Raw genomic sequence first — 26492 nt, 5'->3', positions numbered from 1 at the left:
GTCAACTCTGTTATCGTCAACTCTGTTATCGTCAGCTCTGTTATCGTCAACTCTGTTACTCTCAACTCTGTTATCGTCAACTCTGATACTGTCAACTCTGTTATCGTCAACTCTGATAGTGTCAACTCTGTTATCGTCAACTCTGATAGTGTCAACCCTGTTATCGTCAACTCTGATACTTTCCACTCTGTTACTGTCTGTTATCGTTAACTCTAATTATGTCAACTCTGTTATTGTCAACTCCGATAGTGTCAACTCTGTTATCGTCAACTCTGTTACTGTCAACTCTGTTATCGTCAACTCTGTTACTGTCAACTCTGTTATCGTCAACTCTGATACTGTCAACTCTGTTATCGTCAACTCCTATAGTGTCAACTCTGTTATTGTCCACTTCGATAGTGTCAACTCTGTTATCGTCAACTCTGTTATCGTCAACTCTGTTATCATCAACTCTGTTACTGTCAACTCTGTTACTGTCAACTCTGTTATCGTCAACTCAGATAGTGTCAACTCTGTTATCGTCAACTCTGTTACTGTCAACTCTGTTATCGTCAACTCAGATAGTGTCAACTCTGTTACTGTCAACTCTGTTATCGTCGACTCTGTTAGTGTCGACTCTGTTATCGTCAACTTTGTTACTGTCAACTCTGTTATCGTCAACTCCGATAGTGTCAACTCTGTTATCGTCAACTCCTATAGTGTCAACTCTGTTATTGTCCACTTCGATAGTGTCAACTCTGTTATCGTCAACTCTGTTATCGTCAACTCTGTTATCATCAACTCTGTTACTGTCAACTCTGTTACTGTCAACTCTGTTATCGTCAACTCAGATAGTGTCAACTCTGTTATCGTCAACTCTGTTACTGTCAACTCTGTTATCGTCAACTCAGATAGTGTCAACTCTGTTACTGTCAACTCTGTTATCGTCGACTCTGTTAGTGTCGACTCTGTTATCGTCAACTTTGTTACTGTCAACTCTGTTATCGTCAACTCCGATAGTGTCAACTCTGTTATCGTCAACTCCCATAGTGTCAACTCTGTTATCATCAACTCTGTTATCATCAACTCTGTTATCATCAACTCTGATACTTTCCACTCTGGTATCGTATGTTACACCCCATTCACACGGGGCGTCAGCGTCAATGATTTCCATTTACTTTGATTGGGTGACGTCAGGCATTGCCGAACTGCATTGTGGATCCATCTATGCCGCTTCAGTGGCGTTGCTTGCTGCAGAAGTTGGGAATTTCTCAACTTTTTAAGACAGACATGTCAGCCAATCAGATTGCTTTATGCAAATACACTAGCTCAGACAGCAGCCGATTAAAGAATAATTTCATTGGCTGACGCTGCTATGACAACCGTGTCAGCCCCAACTTCAGACACGCCCTCTGTTAAGCGTTGACGCTGAAGCCCCGTGTGAATCGGGCATTACTGTCAACTCTGTTTTCATCAACTCTGTTATTGTCAACTCTGTCTGGCTTACAAAGTTTAATAATGATTTGAAATAATGAGTAATAACTCAAACGATTTGTGATAAGTGAAGGGTGAGTAAATGATGACAGAATGTTCAGTTTAGGGTGAACTGTCTCTTTAATAATTGAAAATATGTGTTGTTGTAATATTGTTGAGGAGATGCTGGATCAGCGGCGGTCGAGATCTTATGTAAGCCTGACACTGGATCCTGACAGTCGGAGCCAGAATAGTGAAAGCACCTCTGTTTGTGTGTGTGTGTGTGTGTGTGTGTGTGTGTGTGTGTGTGTGTGTGTGTGTGTGTGTGTGTTTTCATGATTTCTGGACTGGAATGTTCAGGCTGTTCCAGGGGCTTTTCATGCCACAGGGCCTTTCAATGGCCGCTGCTGAATGGCTTCAGTTTGCTTGTGTGTTGAGCTGAAGCAGCAGAAATGTTTCTCTGCCTGCTCTCCATCAGAGCCCTGAATGAAGATCACGGGAGGCTGGTGTGACTACAGATAGAGCTGTGCATTGTGGAGAACTGCATTTAGCATTAGTAGCCGGTTCTACAAGTTCATTCATTAATTTTCATCAGGGGTCGCCACAGCGGAATGAACCACCAACTTATCCAGCATTTGTTTTCCACAGCAGATGCCCTTCCATCTGCAACCCAGCACTGGGAAACTAAGATGAAGTTAATGTTTTTAAAGCTGTAAAAAATCCAAATGTGAATTAATCCTGCACAATCTCGCTCCTCCATACCTTACTAATCTTGTTCATAACTTTTCCTCAGCTTTGGAAATCACTTCCTCCTGATCTTCGTAATTTAGACTCTCTTTGACAATTTAAATCCAAACTGAGTGACTTAGATGACGCTACTGCATTTCTTAAAGTTTGTATTGTATTCTATAGACTGTTATTGTGTTTTTATTTGAACTCATTGTTCTAGCTGTGGGCGAGGCAGTGGCGCAGTAGGTAGTGCTGTTGCCTCACAGCAAGAAGGTCGCTGGGTCGCTGGTTCGAACCTCGGCTCAGTTGGCGTTTCTGTGTGGAGTTTGCATGTTCTCCCTGCCTTCGTGTGGATTTCCTCCGGGTGCTCCGGTTTCCCCCACAGTCCAAACACATGCGGTACAGGTGAATTGCGTAGGCTGAATTGTCAGTAGTGTTTGTTTGTGGATGTTTCCCAGAGATGGGTTGCGGCTGGAAGGGCATCCGCTGCGTAAAATCTTGCTGGATGGGTTGGCGGTTCATTCCGCTGTGGCGACCCCAGATTAATAAAGGAACTAAGCCGACAAAAAAATGAATGAATGTTCTAGCTGTCCTGTAAGGTGACCTTGAGTGTCATGAAAGGCACCTTCAAATCAAATTAGGGGTGCACCGATATGAATTTTGTGGCCGATATTGATAACCGATAACTCTTCAGACTAGCCGATAGCCGATATATATAGGCTGATAATTATAAATATTTCAAACTGTTATATTTTCATAATCTAAATTGCATAATTCCCCACATACCTCCACCAAGGTTATTATAGTTAACGAAAACAAACGAAAAAAACTATAACTAAAATGTAAAATAATTGTCGTTAACTGTAATAAAAAATAAAAATGAGTTTTTAAAAAAACAGAAATAACTGTATTGTGTACATACAAAACTACCTGAAACTGACTACAATTATAGCAAAAACCTCCTTAGTTTTCGTATTTGTGAATGTGTTTAATACAATATCTTACTGTAAGCCTTTTAGAAGTAAACATAACTCCCGCTGCAGGTGTTTGTGTTTGACCCTTTCGCATCTCAGTGTCTCCTGCAGCCATTGGCCAGATCGAGCCGGTTCTCCTTCATCCTCGCTGTTGCTCCCGCGACAAAAACAACGCGTGGACATGACAGCAGCACGGTGACAGCATTAAATACAGACACTTTAAACTACTTTAACACGTTTGTGCCCAATAATGGGTTGTATTTCTGTATCGCGATCGCGAACGAATCTTTTTAATCGGATCTTCTAAGTGAACCGGTTGAACTACTTCCCCAAATCGAACTGAATCATTTAAAAAGATTCGTGTCTCCAGTAAGCACTTATCCACAAACTACATTTTAAACAAGCCTAATACGCCCGTATGACTCTAAATAATCCAAAATATACTCTCATTCAGTTATTACACTAGTAAAGTTACACCGAGAAGCGGTGAACCGATAACACTGCGCATGCGTGATTCAGTGAACCAAACACAAACAGCTCATGGCAGCCTGCTGGGACTGAACTAAACTTGAACAACAGCAGCGCGGGTAAACCGAGAGCTTAAATGAGAAGATCTGGTGAAAAACGTAAGTTTATTTCATAACAGACAAACGTAATGAAATTTAAATAAGTGCATCATGATTCAGTTGGGTTGCAGAACTTTACTGTAAGACATTTTTCAGATCATGGTGATGTTTTAACTGACTGAAATGACTATTGCTGACTGCATAATGTTGAGTCCTGACATCCGCATTAAAGATCTGCACTTCCCATCACTACTGTGTGTCTAACCTCAGAGCAGCCTTGCACACATATTGTACTGAAGGCTGCTGTATTTGAGTTTGAGGATGGGTATGGCATTGGATAGTGTTCTTGTGTCCTCTGAATACAGGTTTCAAAAAATATATGGCTGAGTTTTTATTATACAGTATTTATCCTGTTGATTTTGAATCTTGTACCTAACAAATATCCTTATTTAGGAAAAAAAAACACTGAAACTAATAAAAACCACACTAAAACGAAGTCATTTCAAAATATAGAAACTAATAAACAGTAGTAAATCTGCCTCTAAAACTAATTAAAACTGAGTAAATTTGAAAACAAAAAGTCAATACAAAATAGAAACTAAAACTAATGAAAAATCTAAAACTATCATACCCTTGCTTCAGACTGAGCCGGGCCCAGTTTGATGAGGTGTTGTCTGGTGTCGGCAAGAGGATTTCCCCTCAGGTCACCAACAACACACGCTATATCATAATCATGGCCCTAGGAGCAAGCTCCTGATTGGTTAACACGATGTGAATGTCCACTGAAGTTCTGAGATTCGAACTGGAGCGATATGTGCAAAACGCTTAACTCGCATTGCTTCATTCACACAAATCGCCTCATTCTTGCCGCCACATTCGTGCGAATCGCACCGCAGGATGTCTGTTTGTGTCTTTGCATTGACTTAACATGTTAATCACTTACACTATATACTCGCATGAATGCAATGTGATACTTCTCTGGTCATTTGGTTGTTCGATGAGCAAAACGGAGGAGTAAAAATGGAAAAACAACCCATATCTTACACATCCTCAAAGGTGAAGTAGCCAAAGATGTTCAGTTTTACATCATGACTAAGTTGTAGCCATAAGTAGATAATGGGTTGATCACAGAATTGTGTGTGTGTGATGTTGATCATGTGTGTGTGTTAGAGACCAGAGCCTGGTTTACAGAGAGGGAAGGAGTGAAAATACTGAGAGAAAAGGAAGAGTGAGATATTTCAGTCCTCGGAGAGGCTGAGTCATACAGGACAGAGAAATAAACGAGTGTGTGTGTGTGTGTGTGTGTGTGTGAATCTTATTCTCGGTTACTGGGACATGAAGAAATCTCCAGGATGAAAGTGATATCTGAAGTTCAAAGGCTTCTGTCAAATATTCGCTTCTTCCGTTTCCATTTCCGGACATATTCAAATTAAAGCGCGACTGCAAACGTATTTCCTTTCCTCAGCAACACACCTGAAGTTCATGCATTCATTCATTTTCAGCTTAGTCCCTTTATTAATCTGGGGTCGCTACAGTTTCACACAGCAAATGCCCTTCCAGCTGCAACCCATCTCTGGGAAACACCCACACACACTCATTCACACTCATAAACTACGGACAATTTTTATCCCCTATAGCGCATGTGTTTGGACTGTTGGGGAAACCGGAGCATCCGGATAACACCCTCTCGTAGGCAGGGAGAACATGCAAACTCCACACAGAAACGCCAACTGAGCCGAGGTTCGAACCAGCGACCTTCTTGCTGTGAGGCGACAGCACTACCTACTGCGCCACTGCGCCGCCCTCACATCTAAAAGTATTAGACAATATTGTGAGGTCCACTGGACGTCCTCCTGGCTTTATGTGTGGCCCAAGGGTGTGATGATGTCACAGGATGTGGATGGGTTCATCTTCCTGTCTGGCCGGAGGCTTAATTGATCCAGTAAACGTTCAGTTATGGAGGAGGAATAATGAGCTGCCAGAAGACACACACACACACACACACACACACACACACACACACACACACATTAAGAACTGCAGGAGAGCTTTCAGCACTACTTGGATTGCAGTTAATTTATTGATTTGATTAACCCTTTTAGGCCGCAAACATCAGTTGTGTTGACATTAGTCTGGCCATTATATATATGCATATATATTACACGTCTGTCTGGAATACTTGATTCTGATTGGTCAGTTGCAGCATTCTTGCCTTTGTTATTCCCAGATAACCACCACTGAATAACTCAGACTCATCCAGGTATTTCAGTATCAGTATTATTCATTTTTAGGATGTTTATAATCTAGTGCGCACCAAATTGCTGACAAAATTCACATTTAGAAGATATAAACTGAGGCAAAACACGCAAAGTTGCTGGTCACTTCCCCCTAAATAGATCTAAACGGTTTTGTAAACGTCACATCATGCTTAGTTTCTGATTAAGCCAATTAAATGCTGTCTAGTGTCTGACATGCCCCGCCCCTTTCTTCTCATTGGCTGTTCATTTGATGTGCTTGATCTCAACCACTTCCACTGTCAGCGATGCTAAACTAAACGCTATTGGCTGACTCTTTTAAAGGGGAGGAGCAACTACATGCCCCGCCCCCTCTCTTCATTCTTAAGTGGAGATGACGTCACACATCGATTAAAGAAATACACATTTTAAAGCACTTCACAAGACTTTTAACTTGTAATTTGACGCAAGCATGATATAATGCAAAGAATAGCTTTATTAATGCACCTACGCTAATAAAAAATCAAGATATTAAAAACATCTGAGGGTTTAAGTCGTATTAAGTGCTTTCAAATGATCATTTGTTGGCATAGTTTGGCATATATTAGCTCCTCCCCTTAGAAAACAGCTAATAAAAAACAGCCTGGCTGGTATTCAACTGTTCAACATTTACTGTTTTAAGTACGACAGACATATATCAGCGTTGATATTATATCAGCAAGTGAATTCAACATACAGACCATGAAGTGTTACACCTGTATTAATATGGGAGTTTGTGTTTATTGTTTGTTTTTGTAGCTTCGTCTTTAATATATCTCTCCACACAGGTGTTTTATGTGTGAGAATATCTAACAGCCCTGTATTTCCCTCTCTCTGTGTGTGTTTCTCTCAGGTTGTGCAGTCTGACGCTGAAGAAGCTGATCGTCCTGAAAGAGCTGGACCGGGAACTCAGTTCTGTTGTGATTGCCGTCAAAATACAGGTAAAGCCCGAGTGAAGCTAGAAGGGATACAGCTGCAGCTGGTAGATTCATTCATTTTATTTTCGGCTTAGTCCCTTTATTAATCTGGGGTCGCCACAGCGGAATGAACCGCCAACTTATCCAGCACGTTTTTACGCAGCGGATGCCCTTCCAGCCGCAACCATCTGGGAGACAGCTGGAAGATAATCAGAATAATTTATATTATTTATTAAATTACACATTAAAATAAAATGTAATAATGCCTACCCCAACACTTACAGTAATTATAACAAAACTATTTATATTATTTATTAAATTACACATTAAAATAAAATGTAATAATGCCTACCCCAACACTTACAGTAATTATAACAAAAATGTTTATATTATTTATTAAATTACACATTAAAATAAAATGTAATAATGCCTACCCCAACACTTACAGTAATTATAACAAAAATATTTATATTATTTATTAAATTACACATTAAAATAAAATGTAATAATGCCTACCCCAACACTTACAGTAATTATAACAAAACTATTTATATTATTTATTAAATTACACATTAAAATAAAATGTAATAATGCCTACCCCAACACTTACAGTAATTATAACAAAACTATTTATATTATTTATTAAATTACACATTAAAATAAAATGTAATAATGCCTACCCCAACACTTACAGTAATTATAACAAAAATATTTATATTATTTATTAAATTACACATTAAAATAAAATGTAATAATGCCTACCCCAACACTTACAGTAATTATAACAAAACTATTTATATTATTTATTAAATTACACATTAAAATAAAATGTAATAATGCCTACCCCAACACTTACAGTAATTATAACAAAACTATTTATATTATTTATTAAATTACACATTAAAATAAAATGTAATAATGCCTACCCCAACACTTACAGTAATTATAACAAAAATGTTTATATTATTTATTAAATTACACATTAAAATAAAATGTAATAATGCCTACCCCAACACTTACAGTAATTATAACAAAACTATTTATATTATTTATTAAATTAGCCATTAGTTGTATTTTAATAACGTCTATCTGTTCACAAATGTAAAAACAGCAATTAAACAAGAAAAATAAAAATGATTTGTTGAATTATTGCGATGTACATTGTTGGGGACTAGTTACACGTAACGGCGTTACTTGATTTAATTACAAAATAAAAGTAACAGTAATTTGTTACTGAAAAAAAAAGTGTAATTAAATTACAGTTACTTGTAAAATTGTTTAAGATTACAAATGGGTTACATCTAAAAATATTATTTAAAAATATGGGATATGTTGAATATTAATCTGTTGCTCTGCCTGTTTTTGATATGCACGAGGCCTTCTGCTAAAGCCATTTATTAAAGAGCTGCTTTTCTGATGCTTTTGATTTGCTGCGCACCCACAGGCATAAACCCCGGGGGGAACATGTCCTCAGTATAATGCTTGAAAATGTCCATTAGAAACATAAAAGTAATCAAAAAGTAATCAAATGTAATTAGTTACTTTACTTTTATAAAGTAATCGAAAAGTAGTGTAACATTACTTTTTAAATAGAGTAATTTGTAATCTGTAATCTATTACATTTCCAAAGTACCCTCCCCAATACTGACGATGTTTCACCATTGCAATGTATTTGATTAACCCTTAAGTACTGTTAGAGATGTTTTCATCCTCTCTGGGGTGGTTTCGAGTCTTTTTTTGGTTTTCACCATCAGTCCTGATCAAAACTACACAATTGTTTAGAAAATTACAGCATTTTAACTGCTTAATTTATAAGTGATGTCATTGATTTAGTGAAGAAAAACCACACAAAATTATGTATTTTCAATATTAAAGTAATTGTGGGCTGGATTTTTAACTATTTATCAAAGTTTTGCACATTTGAAACAACTTTGTCTTTGATGCATTGCTTTTCCCCTTTATTTTACTGTTGGTGGCTTATTCTGCCCCATTGACTTCCATTATAACCATATATTTTAAATACAAAGCCACGACACCATATAATCATGCACTTTTGATTGTTGGTGGTTTTCCCTGTTGGGAAGAGGTCAGATTTGTAATTTTTACTGTTGATCATCAGTTGCCACCATTAACCCTTTAGTAAAAGCTTAGTTTCTGTAATTTATATAACAGCAAATTAAAGTGTGTGTGTGTGCGTCTGTGAGTGTGTGAGAGTGACCTTTACGCACTTTCCTTGAAGGGTCTAAGAAAATCTAAATATGCATCTCAGCTCTCAGAACTACATGGAGTAAACAAAAACAAAGACTGTGTATTTATACACCATCACATGTGCTTATAATGGAAGTCAATGAGGCAAACACTAAATGAAATATGAAAGTCTAACAATGCATCAAAGCCAATGACATTAATTTAATTTCATTAAAGTATACCTCAAACCTAACCTTAAACTCAACCCTTACAGTAATGTCAAACAAGAAATAATTAAATTATTGATTAAATTAACCATTAAAACTTATTTTATTAATAACCACCCAACCCTATTACTCACTGTAATGTAAAATATATTACATTTATTTATTAAATGAACAATTAAAGTGTATCTTATTAACGTCTACCCCAACCCAAACCCCTCACAGTAATATAAAAACAGTAATTATGAGTAGGTATATTATTTAAATCTCAATTGCAAGTCAAAAATCATCTGCTAAACGACTCAATGTAAATGTGTGAATGCATTATTTATTAAATTACCCAGTAATTGTATTTAATTAATATATACCTCAACCCAAACCCTCACTGTAATGTAAAATCAGCAGTTATAATGAGAATAATGTAATAAATTACCCAATAAATGTATATTATTGATGTCTACCCAACCCTGCCTCTTACAGTAATGTAAACATATTAAAATAATTTATTAAATTAACCATTTAAATGTATTTTAGCAATGTCTACCCCCACTCAACCCCTCACAGTAATGTAAAATATGTTCAAATTATTTAATAAATTAGCCATTAATTGTATTTTATTAGGTTGTACCCCAACCCCACGGCTCATAGTACTGTAAGAACAGTGATCATCGCTGTACAGTAATGGTATTATTATAATAACATGAATAATCCTCCATAACTCTGCCTCTCTGCTGTTTGTGTGTCGCTCTGTTCTTCATCCCTCGCGCTCCACTTTACACCAGACACCCTGGTAACTGCGGGCTGTTGCCACGGCGACAGCTTTGCTCAGTGGGAAGATGGGAATGAACGCAATAAGATGGCATGTGGGGGGCGAAGAGGTGCATTGTGGGAAACACTGAGGGGGTTTTTCAGAGCACTTGGAGGCTCTCAGCATTCCTTGCAGGTCACTCAGGCCACACATTTTTGGGTTTGGGACGGCTTTACTAACGCAACTGAAATACATCCCATATTACTGAGAAATCTCACGACACCAAAGATATTTCATGTTTGGATGTGTCTGGATGATAATGTGGCTGTAGGTTTGATTCTGAATGGCAGAAAATGCCACTGGTTGCAGACATGTTTGAGTTTATGTCAAACAATTTCCCAAAAATGCTCTAAAATTTTCACAATGCAAACAATTTACGAAAAACGCTTTCAATTTTTCACAATGCAAACAATTTATGAAAAACGCTTTAAATGTTTCACAATGCAAACAATTTACAAAACGCTCTAAAAGTTTCACAATGCAAACAATTAAAAAAAACGCTCTGGATTTTATTACAATGCAAACAATTTATGAAAAACGCTTTAAATGTTTCACAATGCAAACAATTAACAAAACGCTCTAAAATTTTCACAATGCAAACAATTTAAAAAAACGCTCTGGATTTTCTTACAATGCAAACAATTAATGAAAAACGCTGCATTTTTACATAACGCAAATAAATTAATATAACATGCTGCGTTTTCACACAACTAAAACACTTTTTTTAAACATGCTACATTTTCTCACAATGCAAATAATTTTAAAAGATGCGCCACATATTCTCACAAAGCAAACAATTTACAAAAACGTGCTGCATTTTCCACAACACAAACAATTTACGAGAATGCGCTGCATTTTCTCACAACTCAAACAATTTTACAAAAACACGCAGCATTTTCTCACGATGCAAACAATTTTAAAAGATGCGCCACATTTTCTCACAAAGCAAACACTTTACGAAAACATACTGCATTTTCCACAACACAAACCATTTACAAGAATGCGCTGCATTTTCTCACAACGCAAACAATTTTACAAAAACGCGCTGCATTTTCTCACGATGCAAACTATTTTCAAAGACGTGCCACATTTTCTTACAATGCAAACAATTTCCGAAAACAAATAAAAGAAACGCGCTGCATTTTCTTACAACGCAAACAATTTTTAAAAAACTGCTGCATTTTCTTTCAACGCAAAGAATTTACGAAAACTTGCTGCTATTTCTCACAACGCAAGCAATATTAGAAAACGCTCTGCATTTTTTTCACAACACAAACAATTTACGAAAACGCCTTGACTTTTCTAACAAAAGCAAACAAATTAATAAAACGGGCTACATTTTCTCACAAAACAGACAATTTACAAAAACGCACTGCATTTTCTAAGAAAGCAAACAAATAAATAAAACATGCTGCATTTTCTTAGAACACAAACGCATATTTAAAAAACGCTCTGCATATTCTCACAGTGCAAACAAATTTACAAAAACGCGGTGAATTTTCTCACAACGATTAAATAAAACACGAATCCATTTTAGTTAACATTAATAACAAAATAAACAAATGCAACTTTTTTAATGTATTAGTAATTTGGGCTAATTAGTAACAAATGTGTTAATTAATGTTAATTAGTGCATTGTTTACTAATGAACTGTGTGCAATATTAATGCCCACTAATTATCAATAGCGCCACATTTATTACGCTACATTTAATTAGCGTATTTCTTATTCTTCTATACAGTGTTCTGTTTTAACCTCATTATTTCTCTCATATTGCTATGTTCAGGTCATTTTCCAGGGACATTTTATTCCTGTTGCTCTGATAATCACTATTCGATTTATTAGACATTATATTTAAGCTCAAACAATCGTAATTCTATGCAAAGCAAAGCAGTTCCTGTTGTTCTCTTCATTAAAGTCAGTGTTTAGTCAGTAAAACTCAGCAAATTTGACATTTTGATAAGAGTGGGATAACCCATTACACAGAAAGAAATGTGTTTGTGCTACAGTGAATGCATTTAATTGTATAATAATAATAATAATGAAGCGCTGATATTTACAGCAGTGTGTGGGTGCAGATCCGCAGCTCACAAGCCTCATTCTTACACCTTTATATATTTCATTCCCATCAGGAGGCGATTGTGTCAGTCATTCTGCAGGGATTAGAGCACATCCGCTTAGGTTACATCAGGTGCACTTGTTTTCGCCCACTCGTCTCCTCCAGATGGATCGCTGAAGGTTTAATCTGGTTTACAGTGTGTTGATCAGACGCCGAAAGTAAAGCTAGTGTTTGAGACTCGCAGAGCGATCGTAATAATGTGCAGAGAGACTATTTCTGCGGGATGAAGTGTCCGCTTGAATTCACACATTGAAGGCCGGGGCATTCATAAAACCCAACCTTCATTTACTGCGCATTGAGAGCGTCTGTGCTCAAGAAAACACGTAATGAATGCGCTTCCTCTCAGAAACCTTGATAGACGTCATCAATGGCTTTTGAAGAGCTTCTTCACATCTGCAGGTCGTGCTGTGGACAGTAGCTTGATCGGTTGTGTGCAAATTGAATGGACTCTTAATTTTCTTTTATTATATTAGGATCATTCTCTAGACATTGTTATTCATAAAAATGTCAGCAACAGTTTCTGAAATACTCTGATCAATCAATCTCACACTCGGAGTGTGTTTACAGCTGGACACTTCCAGTGTTTTCTGTGATCGGATTAAAGCTGTCTGCTTTGTGAGAACGGTTCTACTTATATTTGGCCACACACAGTTAAAGCAGAAGTTGACATACGCTGTATAAAAAGGCACATAAGCATCTTTTCTTAACGAATAACATAGCAGACGCTTTTATCCAAAGTGACTTACAAATGGACAAGGAAGCAATTTACACAACTATAAGAGCAACAATGAATAAGTGCTGTAGCCAAGTTTCAGGTGTGTAAAGTCTAAGAAGCAAAACATTAGTAATGTAAGTTTTTTTTTTTGTAGTAGTAGTAGTAGTACAGTTAGCGGTGGAGCCAGAGAGGCAATTTCTGATTAGGAAGGGAAGTGGAGACTAAATAGTTGAGTTTTTAGTGGTTTCTTGAAGACAGCGAGTGACTCTGCTGTTCTGATGCAGTTAGGGAGTTCATTCCACCAACTGGGCAGATTGAATGCGAGAGTTCGCGAAAGTGATTTCTTCCCTCTTTGGGATGGAACCACGAGGCGACGTTCATTCACAGAACGCAAGTTTCTGGAGGACACATACATCTGCAGAAGTGAGAAGGAGCAAAGCCAGAAATCGCTTTGTAAGCAAACATCAGAGCTTTGAATTTGATGCGAGCAGCAACTGGCAGCCAGTGCAAATGGATGAGCAGCGGAGTGACTTGTGCTCTTTTAGGTTCATTAAAGAGCACTCCTGCTGCTGCGTTCTGAAGCATCTGAAGAGGTTTGATAGAGTTAGCTGGAAGCCCGGCTAGTAGAGAGTTGCAGTAATCCAGTCTGGATAGAACGAGAGCTTGAACAAGGAGTTGAGCTGCATGTTCAGATAGGAAGGGTCGGATCTTTCTGATGTTGTAGAGTGTGAATCTGCAAGATCGAGCAGTTCTAGAGATGTGCTCAGAGAAGTTTAGTTGGTCATCAATCGTTACTCCAAGGCTTTTCAACATTTTGGATGCAGTAATGGTTGCCCCATCCATCTGGATTGAAAAGTTATGATGTAGAGTCGAGTTGGCAGAAACTTAAAGCATTTCTATTTTCGCGAGGTTAAAAGTTTATCCTACTCAGTTATGCGCGTGTTTTTTATGTGTATTTTTAAAATGTATGCGCATCATATCTAAAATGCGCAATAAATAGGTGGATGGAAACGTAGCTAGTGCATGTTTTATTTTCAGCTCTGTTTCTCTGATTTTCAGGGCTCGAAACGCATCCTGAGGTCCAACGAGTACATGCTTCCCCCGAGCGGATTGATGGAGACAGACCTGGAGCTTTCTTTCTCGCTGCAGGTACGCATACGCACACACACACACACACTATACTCCAGAGGTGTGGACTCGAGTCATGTGACTTGGACTCGAGTCAGACTCGAGTCATGAATTTGATGACTTTAGACTCGACTTGACAAAATATAAAAAGACTTGGAACTCGACTTGGACTTGAGCATAAATGACTCGGACTTTGACTAGGACTTGCCCCTATTGACTTGTAAAGACTTGCTGCTTCCCATGAAAAGCCCAACGATAAAAAAGTATGTTGACATCATGACATGGACCGCTCTCTCTCTCTCTCCGTTTGTGTGTGCGTGTGTGTGACAGCATGCGCGTGCGCGCGTGTGTGTGTGTGACAGCATGCGCGCTTTCGGCATGACATCCAATCAAAGCACGGTAGATTGTTTTGATTCGACAGTATCCAACGTGACTACTATGAGGCGCCGGAGTGGACAAAAGTCAAGCGAACGCAGAGAGAATTTGAATTTGAACTTGAGATCGAGCCAATACTCGCCTAGTCTCTCTCTCTCTCTCTCTCTCTCTCTCTCTCTCTCTCTCTCTCTCTCTCTCTCTCTCTCTCGTGCATTCAGTCTCTTTGCGTTCGCTTGACTTTTGTCTACGATGGCGTCTCATACCTTAAGTGCTTTTGCTCTCACGGGATCCTCGTTTTAAACTGACCCTTCACTAAGCCACGCCCAAAAACCGCCACCCACCAATCGCGGCTTACCAATCGTAGCTACGGGCAGAGGCTCTGTCAAGCTTTCGAGCGAGGGAAACAAGCCAAATCGTTGCGCAATTGGATTGTGCAAATCTGACACCCGCTATCCTAAAAGTTTGGACTGGGTGGTGGGATTTTTTCCCCTTTTCAAAACCAAAGCCCAAGAGGAGAAATGCCAGCGTGGATCAATCTGTGTGAGGGGCGGTAAAGGAGTTAAGCTAAGTTGGTTTTGTTTTCGATATTCACATTCAGTGATAGTTGGCAATAACTCACACTCCTCTTATCCTAAACAGATCTAACCTGTGTTTCTTATAAAAAAAACAAAAAAAAAAACAAAAAAAAACAAAGCAGGTTATGTTTCCCAGCGGTCTTTTTCTTTTTTTCCACTCGATATTATGAGCACTGCTTAGTTTAAACCCTCGCTATTGTAACGTATAAATACATACACTAATATTTGCTTGTAGGAAAAATCTATTTGTTCACTTCTATTATTTATACTTTGATTTGCATTTCAATTTTTTTTTCTTCCACTTAACTGCAAATTTGAATAAAAACTGGATAAAGAGCACACAAACATGCTGACAGTAATAGGTACTGTACACTGTTATGGGTCAATGATGCTAATATTCGGCACAAATCCATCAGTTTCTTAGGTTATTAGATTATTTTTATAATTTTCTAACAGGCGTAGCAACAGTAACTAAGGAGGGCGAGGCTTAGCGAAGGGTTATTCCAAGAATGTTGATATGGTTTCTTTCTTGCTTTACTATTTATTAACAATACACAAAAAACTAAAAGGTTAAGGTAAATTCTTTAATAAATTCTAGTGTTTTTGAGTATTATACTTGTTGTATACTTGTATTATACTTATGTTTTAGGCTAGTATTATTTACGACTTGTTAATGAATGCTTCATAATACAGTAGTATTAACAATAGTGAACAGATAAAATAAAATACAAAGTGTAGTTTTACTACAGTAAAGTGTAGTGATTTGTAGTATAAAATACCCTATATTGTAAAATAATACAGCACTGGGTAATTTGTTTATATTACACTTGTGTTACCATAGCAACTATAGTATTACCACAACTGATCAATTGAAGTTCTTTACTGTAGTAGGCTACTGTTCAAAACACAGTACATGCCAATATACGTGTTCAGGGGCCCTGTGGAACAGCTTTCCTCAAAATGAAGAGGATGACATGGAAAATGTCCTCCACAATCTCATCAGTAAAGTGGAAGCCAGCAGACACTAGTTTACTTTATTTTAGCTGCCATGATAAAATGAGATTGATAGTGAGATTTATTTGAAGAGTGGATAGTAAAGTAGGCTATAATACCTTATCAAGTGTTTCCTTATTTTTATCACAGTTACATTTCTGCTTGCATTAGTTTTTGTTTAAATTCTTTTAAAATAAAATGTATTCTTTACATCCAACATCTATTCCAGGGGTGCCTTATAGTGGTGTAAACCCCTTTACAAGGGGTGTTACCCCTGTGTAAACTCTAGCCACCCCTGTGGCCACCCCGATATGATTTTGCTGTTGATATTATTTATTTAAATCTACTTACATAAATGCAATACAATGCAATATTTCAATAAATAAATAGCAGCCACTAAATTATTGTGGATTGATTGGTGCCACTGGCGTAGCTGGCCTCTTCTGGCCCCCCTAAGCAAATTTTCAGGGGGGCACCACTGGTCTATTCTCTGTCTTTAAGTGTTTGAAACTGAAAATATCTCATCATATAAAACAACCAAAAATGTTATGGTTTATTAGATTAAACATTTAATATGTAAGTCTATTTTAGTATTTTGGGTATTGTTATTAAACAGTGCAGCAATATGAATCATATCAAAAAGCATGAAAGGAAGAGGGAACACGACACAAATTGTGAGTCTGCATATAATCTCTGAGAGCGCTCAAGAAAATGTGTGTGTGAGCAGTGCATATTTGAGAGTGAGAGAAAATTTGCGCGTGAGCAGCGTATATTTGAGAACTCAGCAATCAGTTTTGTCCACAAACAGAGGAAATCCGTGCACGAGCATCACACAAGGTAGAGAGCAAAGCTCTTCAACGTTATGTGAAGAAAACAACGTTATTGTTTGTATGAAGTAGCCTACTTCATTAACAATATGTGCTACCATTTTACATTGCTGCTAGACGGATTTGCAACTCCATCTCTTTAGCACACACGAGATTCAATTGACAAAATTCCAATTTCACTCAATTTAACTTTGCAGCATATACAGGAGTTGGTCTACTGCTACCACATTGAGGTTATGTAATTTTGGTTAATCACAAGTTGATCACCGAAGACATAACATAGCACAACTAAACTTAATGAATTAGACAGCAGTAGACCTGCAATTTCTGTGTGATGTGAGGCAAAATGGAGTCTTTTTTTGGTGGAACTCGTTCTTGTGCATTATGCTGTGGAGACGAGACGCAGCACTGTTCAGTACTTTTTCAGAAAATTGCCTTTGTATTTTTATATATCTGAGCAATGTTCTTTCATATAAAAGGTTTGTTTAATTAATACAGATCTTACAACCATACCTAATCTGTATATATTTTATTTTTCTGTTAAAAAGACTCGAAAAGACTTGAAAATCAAACTGCAAGACTTTGGACTTGACTTGAGACTTGTTGCCTTTGACTCGGGACTTGACTCGGGACTTGCCTGTCTTGACTCGGGACTTGACTCGGGACTTGAGGGCAATGAATTGAGACTTACTTGTGACTTGCCAAACAATGACTTGGTCCCACCTCTGCTATACTCCATAGCTTATATTTGCACTGCAACTGATGATCAAAAATAAAAATTGCACAATTCACCTCTTCCCAACAGGGAAAACCAGCAACAGTCAAGAATGCATGATTATAGGCTGTCATGGCTTTGCAATTAAAATATGAATATAATGGAAGTCAACAGGGCAAAAACAGCCCCCAACACAACCAAAGGGGAGCCAATTTGACCAGAGTGTATCGCTTCAAAGCATTTTTAGAAAGTATTCGCTTCACCTTTTCCACATTTGTTTATGTTACAGCCTTATTCTATTAGGATCCCTTGAGCTCAGGGCTCTCTCCCGGGACAACATGCCTAACTAGCTATGTCTAAATCATGAGCGAAGTGTGAACTCTTGAAATAGATGTAAAGGTGCACTTGTGTGTCTGCTTCTATTATTGATCAGGTGATTGAGGCTTATTTGACATTTTGAATATATCAGAAGTAAACAATAGTGTTTAGAAAGAATAATAATCCCATTAATCTAGTTACAGTACATGTCGAAGGTCAGTGAATTTAAGCTAATTTTGTATTAATAAAGGACGAGCCGTTCTCGTACGAGACTTTGTTCTGTGTGACTGAAATGTAATCAATAGCCGTTTCCATCCAAAAATATCGATTAAATTTATGTGCAAAACTGGAATAACACATAAACGATGTGCGAATAAAGCAGCGTTTCTGTTTGTAATGTATTTTATAATCTTTTTATTATATTTTTTAATTATTATCAGACATACTGTGAACATTTCCTGAATCTGTTCAACATCATTTGGGAAATAAAGTAGAAACTAAAAATCCCAGTGGGATCCCAATTCTGACTTCAGCCATGTCCTTCCAAGAACTCTTTCTCCAAAAACCGCCGTCTCTGACAGGAACTCGTGAGACTTCCTCAAATAAACAGCAGTGATTATGAAAATGATGAAATCTCCAGCAACAAATGGACTCTTAAAACACTCTCTCCTCTTCCAAATCCTGTCTGTAGTATCCACACTTCCTGAAGCGAGACGCCAACCGGCTGCAGATCATGCTTCAGCGCAGGAAACGCTACAAAAACAGGACTATTCTGGGCTACAAGACGCTCGCCGTGGGGGTTATTAATATGGCTGAGGTATGAAAGCACACACACACACACAGACACACACACAATGTTTCATTCGGACAGGCGGAGACCTCTTTATTTTGACCTATGACTTTGGCTTCAAATGAGGTCAATGTATGCCAATATTGTTGGCGTTTCTGTGTGGAGTTTGCATGTTCTCCCTGCTTTCGCATGGGTTTCCTCCGGGTGCTCCGATTTCCCCCACAGTCCAAACACATGCAGTACAGGTGAATTGGGTAGGCTAAATTGTCCGTAGTGTATGAGTGTGTGTTTCCCAGAGATGGGTTGCGGCTGGAAGGGCATCCGCTGCGTAAAAACGTGATGGATAAGTTGACGGTTCATTCCGCTGTGGCGACCTCGGATTAATAAAGGGTCTAAGCCGACAAGAAAATGAATGCATATGTTTTGGATGTGCACTTGTGGTGGTTTTCAAATCTTAAATGTGGATTTTTTTAATTATTAATTAGAAAAACTCTTAATTGTAATCATGATTGTTTATTTAGATAAGTAAGTTCTATTGAATTGTTTGATTTAATCTTTTGCTGTGACTTAGAGTACATTTATTTTTGTGCATTCTAATTGTTTTTTTTTAAATATATTGATATATATTAAACATTATTTCATTTATTCTTATTGTGATTATTTTAAAGATATTGATGTACACTCACTGGCCACTTTATTAGGTACACCTTACTAGTAGTTTGGACCCTCTTTTAACTTCAGGACTGCTTTAATCCTTCATGGCGTAGATTCAGCAAGGTTCTGGAAATATTCCTCAGAGATTTTGCTCCATGATAGCATCACACAGTTGCTGCAGATTTGTCGGCTGCACATCCATCATGCCAATCTCCCGTTCCACCACATCCCAAAGCTGCTCTATTGGATTGAGCTCTGGTGACTGTGGAGGCCATTTGAGTACAGTGAACTCATCGTCATATTACATATTCTAACTGTGATTGTAAGAATCTGCATGAATGCGCAGTCATGCTTTAAAAAAGAGTGTGATTTATGTGTGATTTATGTGTGTGTTTTGTGCTGAAGGTGATGCAGCATCCCACAGACGGAGGGCAGATTTTGGGTCTGCACAGTAATGTGAAGGAGGCGCCGGTGCGAGCAGCAGAGCTCAGTGTTTATTCACTATCCAGTCAACCAATCGACCCGGAGGACGGCAGTGGACAGCCCGAAACCAAGGCCAAAACATCAGGTCAATCACACTAATGCTCATTCTGTGTAATTAATCGCATTATTAAACAAATATCCATACAATTCAGAAGTCGACGCACACCAAAACACATGAACACATCTTATCAGAAGTGATAAGGACACTGAAATTCTGTACTCTCCCAATAGTACTGCATCTTCACAATTTTACTATTCCAATGGACAACTAGTCCAGTTTGCTCAGTAGCTCACATGGTACAGTAAAACAGCATTGCAAAAACCTAGAGCGCCACCTGCTGTTAAACACTAGCCTAGAGCAACATCTGCTGTTAAACACTAGTCTAGAGCACTGTCTGCTGTTACACACTAGTCTAGAGCACTGTCTGCTGTTACACACTAGTCTAGAGCACCGTCTGCTGTTAAACACTAGCCTAGAGCGCCGTCTGCTGTTAAACACTAGTCTAGAGCACCGTCTGCTGTTAAACACTAGCCTAAAGCGCCATCTGCTGTTACACACTAGCCTAGAGCACCATCTGCTGTTAAACACTAGCCTAGAGCACCGTCTGCTGTTAAACACTAGCCTACAGCGCCATCTGCTGTTACACAGTATTCTAGAGCACCGTCTGCTTTTAAACACTAGCCTAGAGCAACATCTGCTGTTAAACACTAGCCTAGAGCAACATCTGCTGTTAAACACTAGCCTAGAGCAACATCTGCTAATAAACACTAGCCTAGAGCAACATCTGCTGTTAAACACTAGCCTAGAGCAACATCTGCTGTTAAACACTAGCCTAGAGCAACATCTGCTAATAAACACTAGCCTAGAGCAACATCTGCTAATAAGCACTAGCCTAGAGCAACATCTGCTGTTAAACACTAGCCTAGAGCAACATCTGCTGTTAAACACTAGCCTAGAGCAACATCTGCTGTTAAACACTAGCCTAGAGCAACATCTGCTAATAAACACTAGCCTAGAGCAACATCTGCTAATAAGCACAAGCCTAGAGCAACATCTGCTGTTAAACACTAGCCTAGAGCAACATCTGCTAATAAACACTAGCATAGAGCAACATCTGCTAATAAACACTAGCCTAGAGCAACATCTGCTAATAAACACTAGCCTAGAGCGTGGTCTGCTGATAAACACTAGCCTAGAGCGTCGTCTGCTGTTAAACACTAGCCTAGAGTGTCGTGTGCAGTTAAACACTACTCCAGAGCACTGTTTGCTCATAACCAAAGATACTCAAGAAGTGGTAGGGATGAGTTATAGTAATGGGATTGACTCTTAATGGGACGAAGCGCAACATAACATGACGAATCTTTAACCACTTCACCAAACCACCTCATATATCCAGTTTCAGTATTCCCCCAGTGGCTGCTGTTGTACACTCATTATATTGACTACAAGATGCTAATGGCCAGTCTGAGTGCATTAAGCTGCAATAAAGATGAAAAGTGTCTCGCACCAGACATCTTTCCTTCCGTCATATCAGAACACAAAGAGAGAGCACTGATACATTAAAAGGGAAGCAGCTCAAACTGGAGTAAAACAATCGCAGCGTTTGAAAGAATTCATTTAAAGCTGCAGTATGAAGAATTGATTTATTATTGCTGTCAAAATTCAAGATACTGAAGAGGGATTTTTTTAGCTCGGCGAAAACTTGATGCAATCTCAGGTTGCCAGATTGACGTCAAATAGGAGCACGTGTGCCTGATGATGGAGCCTTGCTGCTCAGCAAATGTTTAATCTGCTAAAATTAGTACCTCTAGCAAAATGAAAACCACTTCATGTGGATTTTTATAACTCTAATGCTGTGTTCACCCCAGACGCGGAACGTCTGACCCTGACCCTGGATGATGGAGGCTTTCAGCGGTGCCCAGTCCAGTTTGAGGCACTGTTGTCAGTGTCGGGTGGACGATTTTCCCCAGGACACCAACAACAGGCGATACGTCACAATCACGCCCCCACAAGAGCAAGCTCCTGATTGGTTAACACGGCGCGAATGTCCGCTGAAGCTCAGATTTTGCATTTCAGAGCGTTTGCATTGACCTAACATGTAAATCACTCGCGCTTGGTGCGCCTTCGCGTCTGGCGTAAAGACAGCATTATGCTGTGTTCTCACCAGATGCGCTATGCGCGGATAAATTGCGCTATTCGTGCGTAAATAGACGCGTGAACATGTTGAGTTTACTCACTTCATTCGTGCGCCAAATCCACTTCACAATAGATGGTCAGGGCTTCTGTCTGCCTGGTGACTCTAGCTTTGTTGCTAAATGGCTAACATGGATTTTATTGCGGGAATAACTGTGTTTACGTGCTTTATTAAGACTGAATAACAGCGTTCATTTGTTTGGAGTCCACGAGATCCTTTTTAGAGGTGCACCAGCGCTGTGAGCTCATCAACTCCTTCAGAGACTGAACCTGGATGATGGAGGCTTTCAGCGGTGCTTCAGACTGAGCCGAGACCAGTTTGATCTACTGTTATCCAGAGCCGGCAGGAAGATTTACCCTGAGACACCAACAGCAGACGCTACATCATAAGCACGACCCTACAAGAGAAAGCTTCTGATAAACGCGGCGCGAGAGTCTGCTGAAATTCAGATTTTTCCAACTCTTCCGCTTCATTTGCGCAAATTGCATCATTTGCACCGCCTCATTCGCGCATATCTTACCGCAAGATGTCTATTCACGCATTTGCATTGACTAAACATGTAAATGACTCGCGCATAATATGTAAATTCTTCAGGGTCTGATGTAAACGCAACATAAATATGCTATTTTGTAGGCTGCTACTGTTCTCTAAAAGTCACATTCTCAACTGCGCCTGCATAAATTGATGCATCCTTCATGAAATACGCTGTTTTCCATCAACTGGCAACCCTTAGTGCTGGAATATAATGGGGTAAACTGGCAGTGGGCTGGTTATAGAGAGCAAAACATAGACAGACATTCCCAACACATATTCACAACGCAGAATAACTGACTTCAGCATTGTGTTTCAGTGTTCTCTCAGCATGTTTCTGAAATATTGTCACGCTATGGGGGTGGATAGCACAGAACAGAGCACACTAGGAGAATAAATAGGATAGACAAACCAATGAACAGACAGGCGGACAGGTGAAATAATAATTACAAACAGGATAACAAGGTGGGTGGGACAAGACAATAGACGAGAGAGCGCATGACGGAGACGAGACAAGCCATGCGCTCACATAAAACAGGACAAGAACATGCAGCCAATGAGAGAACTCATTAACCGCATGTTCATGACAACACAAGCACAACACTGAAGCACACGACAAAAGCACGTGACCACAATGTGAACACAGAGCAACGTGCTTTGACAACAGACGCAAGACACGAGCACACGATGAATGAAAACACTCACCGTGCGCTCACACACGCAGCGTGCATGCTTCATCCCAGCGCCGACCAAAACCGAAACCAACTAGACTGAGACGCTGGGAATGAAACACCACGCTGCAGACAGACGAAAACACAAACACGAGTACAAGAGCGCGGAGGGAGGGACGCAGAGACTGCGCGGCCGCATCAAGCGGGAGCGCACACGCACGGAGACACAATGACAGAAACAAGTGCTCGACCCAAGAAAACTTGAGCCGAGCACAACAGGACAGGATTAGACATGACTAGTGACCGGATTCTGCCACCAAAACAAGAATTTACATGACCAGAGTGGCAGAACCCTGACAAATATCTGCAAATATTATGCTATTTTTATATTCGCTGCTTTTATATTATGCTTTTTTACACTGTTTTCCATCAACTGGCAACCCAGAGTGCTGGAATATAACTGGTTAAACTGGCAAACTCCCAACACACATTCACAACGCAGAATAACTGACTTCAGCATTGTGTTTCAGATAAAGAAGACTGTTCTCTTAGCATGTTTCTGAAATATCTGCAAACATATTATGCTATTTTTATGCTTTAGAGGACTCAAGAAACTTACAGTGCTTTGGATTTTCCCCTGATCTGAGCTTTTTCTGCCGTAGCGTTCGTCATTAAATGTCTTTTTCCCTCTTTCAGACCGTTCTCCAGATATGGATAACTACTCCGAGGATGACGATGATAGTTATTCGTCAGAGCAAGAGGCCAGTGATGATGCTGTTCAAGGCCAGGTCTGGGTTTCTTCCAACATCTCTTCATCATTGTGAAAAACTCTGATTCTGTTTCCCCCATACCTGCTGTCATTATAATCTGACAAGATTTTGCATTTCCAAGATAAACCTGTTATTAGTTTTTGTATATAAATGTTTTCTTTGAAACAGCTTTTTAAAAATAATACTAAGTATTTAAGTTAATTAAATCATACTAAATTAAGTAAGTTATCTCTAAAAAGAGTGAAGAACTGAAATAGACTGTGCCATTGACCAACTAAAAGCTGCTCTAAAGTCCAGCGCAGTGTGTTAGTTATGCACCCATGCAGGTTTAAACACTCACACACAGCTGAATACACACAGGATGATCAGCATCACACAGATATCTTTACAGATGAAAAGAATTAATAGATTAAAATGATCTAGAAATGATGATTTTCTACATTAATATAAACAGCACTGCCTCAATGCCTTCTTCACCTCGGGGGGCTTTTTCAGTTTATTCATGATCGTCTGCATCTGTATGATGTGATTATTATTATCAGTATTATTGATTATATGCAGATTTATATCTGTTTTAATAAATGCAAGTGTAGAAGTGTCCAGCTGTGGGGTTTTGGAGACGTCTGCATCAGCATATGTGGATAAGAACAGGACGTGTGTTTGGATATAACTCAGTTTTCTGAGCACACTTCATTATTATTGTTCATTTATTCCTTTGCTGGAGATTAGAACTGAACTTAAAAATAGTTTTAAAGCAAATCTTTATTAAAAAAATAAAAAAATGTGTGTGTTTTCCCACTAAATCAGTGACATCATTTATAAATTTGGCAAGTAAACAGCTAAAATCATGTAATTTTTAAAAACATTTAGCTAAGGTTAGTTAACAGATTTATGCAAATATAAATTGAAAAGAATATTAATCTGATGCATTTTACTGCAGTTTAATTCAGTGAATGTTTTCATCCCGAACATAACAGAAGGGGAGTCAATTTGAACAGTGCTCAAGGGTTAAATTAGAAAAAGCGCATTTAGCCCAAGTAGATGCACCTTAAGACTTGCTCAAACCCGAGTCCAGTTTCTGAATTCACCCCTGTATCTTTTAATAAGATCTAGTTGCAACAAAAAGCTTGAATATATCCTATTAATATTGATAATCTTCTGTTTCAGGACCTTTATGATGAGGATGACGATGTGCAGAGGAAGCCAAAAAAATCTCGAAGGAAAATGATAAGAACCACATCTATGACCCGGGTAAGTACTGACGGACTCATTCTGTTTTAATAAAAAACTGAGCACGTGACAGAAAGTGATCTGACCTGGAAATAAACCCTGGGGAACCTCAGATGTAAAAATCAGACGAAATAAAAACACAGGCTCATTGTGCATACGTAGCCCTGTCTACATTTCTGAAGACCATGAAATATGTACCCAGAGGTACTTCTGGCTCCATTTCGTCTTTAAAACAAATGCTATGGGGCTGTGTGATTCTGCATGGACCAAGATTCTCATAGAAATCAGTCAAGTTTGGTGAAGGAGAAATCATGGTTTGGGGTTCATTCAGTATGGAGGTGTGCGAGACGTCTGCAGCCTGCAGGTATCAAGACATCTGTGCTGCCCATTACATTACAAACCACAGGAGAGGGACAATTCTCCAGCAGGATAGCGCTCCTGCTCATACTCCAGCCTCCACATCAAAGCTCCTGAAAGCAGAGAAGGTCAAGCTGCTCCAGGATTGGCCAGCCCAGTCACCAGTATGAACATTATTGAGCTGATGGAGGAGGAGGGGTTAAAGATGAACACAAAGACTCTTGATGAACTCTGGGAGTCCTGCTGAAGGCTTTCTTCTTCATTCCAGATGACTTTATTAATCAGTGATTTGAGTCATGTCAGAGATGTATGGATGCAGTCCTCCAAGCTCATGATGGAGTCAGACACAATCTTCATTCTGTCTCCACTGCAGCAGGACTTTATATTCTATACTGGACATTATTTCTGTTCAGTGATGAGACTTTAGTCTGAGCAGAGTTAGACCGCACTGTCCTCATCAAATCAGTCAACATCAAGACATGATCAGATTTACTGAGCTCAAATCAGCAAAATCTAGAGGCCTTCACCTTTCATAGAGACACTTCTGACACCAAATCATCAACTAGAAGAACAGATATTACTTGTGTTCCTAAAACTTGGAAAGTCAACAAGACGTTTGTCAGGTAGCATACAGAGTAACCAATACTATATACTTCTTAAAAACCACCAACTACACTTAAATACAAAGGTTTGTGAATACTGTGATGCTTAATTTAGAAACAATAATCATTAACATGTATGAAAACACAATCATTAAGCACATCATAGATGAACAGCATTTGTAGCTGTATTTATAAACTGCTTACTAACATCTGTTAATGTAGAGTTAATGCTTAACAAATGAGGACTGAACTATTTGCGAATGCTTAATAAATGATTCACCGTGTGTAGTTATTATAAAGTGTTACCATTGAATT

At 38.8% G+C, this 26492-nt stretch overlaps 1 protein-coding gene across 4 annotated transcripts in view; it reads left to right on the top strand.

The window, feature by feature from the left end:
* Positions 1 to 26492, top strand: part of si:ch211-126j24.1 — a 94499-nt gene that overhangs the window by 28023 nt on the left and 39984 nt on the right. For all 4 annotated transcript variants that reach the window (XM_009296536.5, XM_009296534.5, XM_009296535.5 and 1 more), the window contains exons 2-7: positions 6848 to 6935; positions 14023 to 14112; positions 18586 to 18711; positions 19744 to 19906; positions 23915 to 24006; positions 25156 to 25239. In XM_009296536.5, the coding sequence (XP_009294811.2) occupies positions 6848 to 6935; positions 14023 to 14112; positions 18586 to 18711; positions 19744 to 19906; positions 23915 to 24006; positions 25156 to 25239 (643 nt within the window). The remainder of the gene's footprint in view (positions 1 to 6847; positions 6936 to 14022; positions 14113 to 18585; positions 18712 to 19743; positions 19907 to 23914; positions 24007 to 25155; positions 25240 to 26492) is intronic.

Source organism: Danio rerio, chromosome 22, assembly GCF_049306965.1.
Source record: "Danio rerio strain Tuebingen ecotype United States chromosome 22, GRCz12tu, whole genome shotgun sequence".
Lineage (NCBI taxonomy): Eukaryota > Metazoa > Chordata > Actinopteri > Cypriniformes > Danionidae > Danio > Danio rerio.
This window is presented reverse-complemented; position numbering and strand designations above follow the sequence as displayed.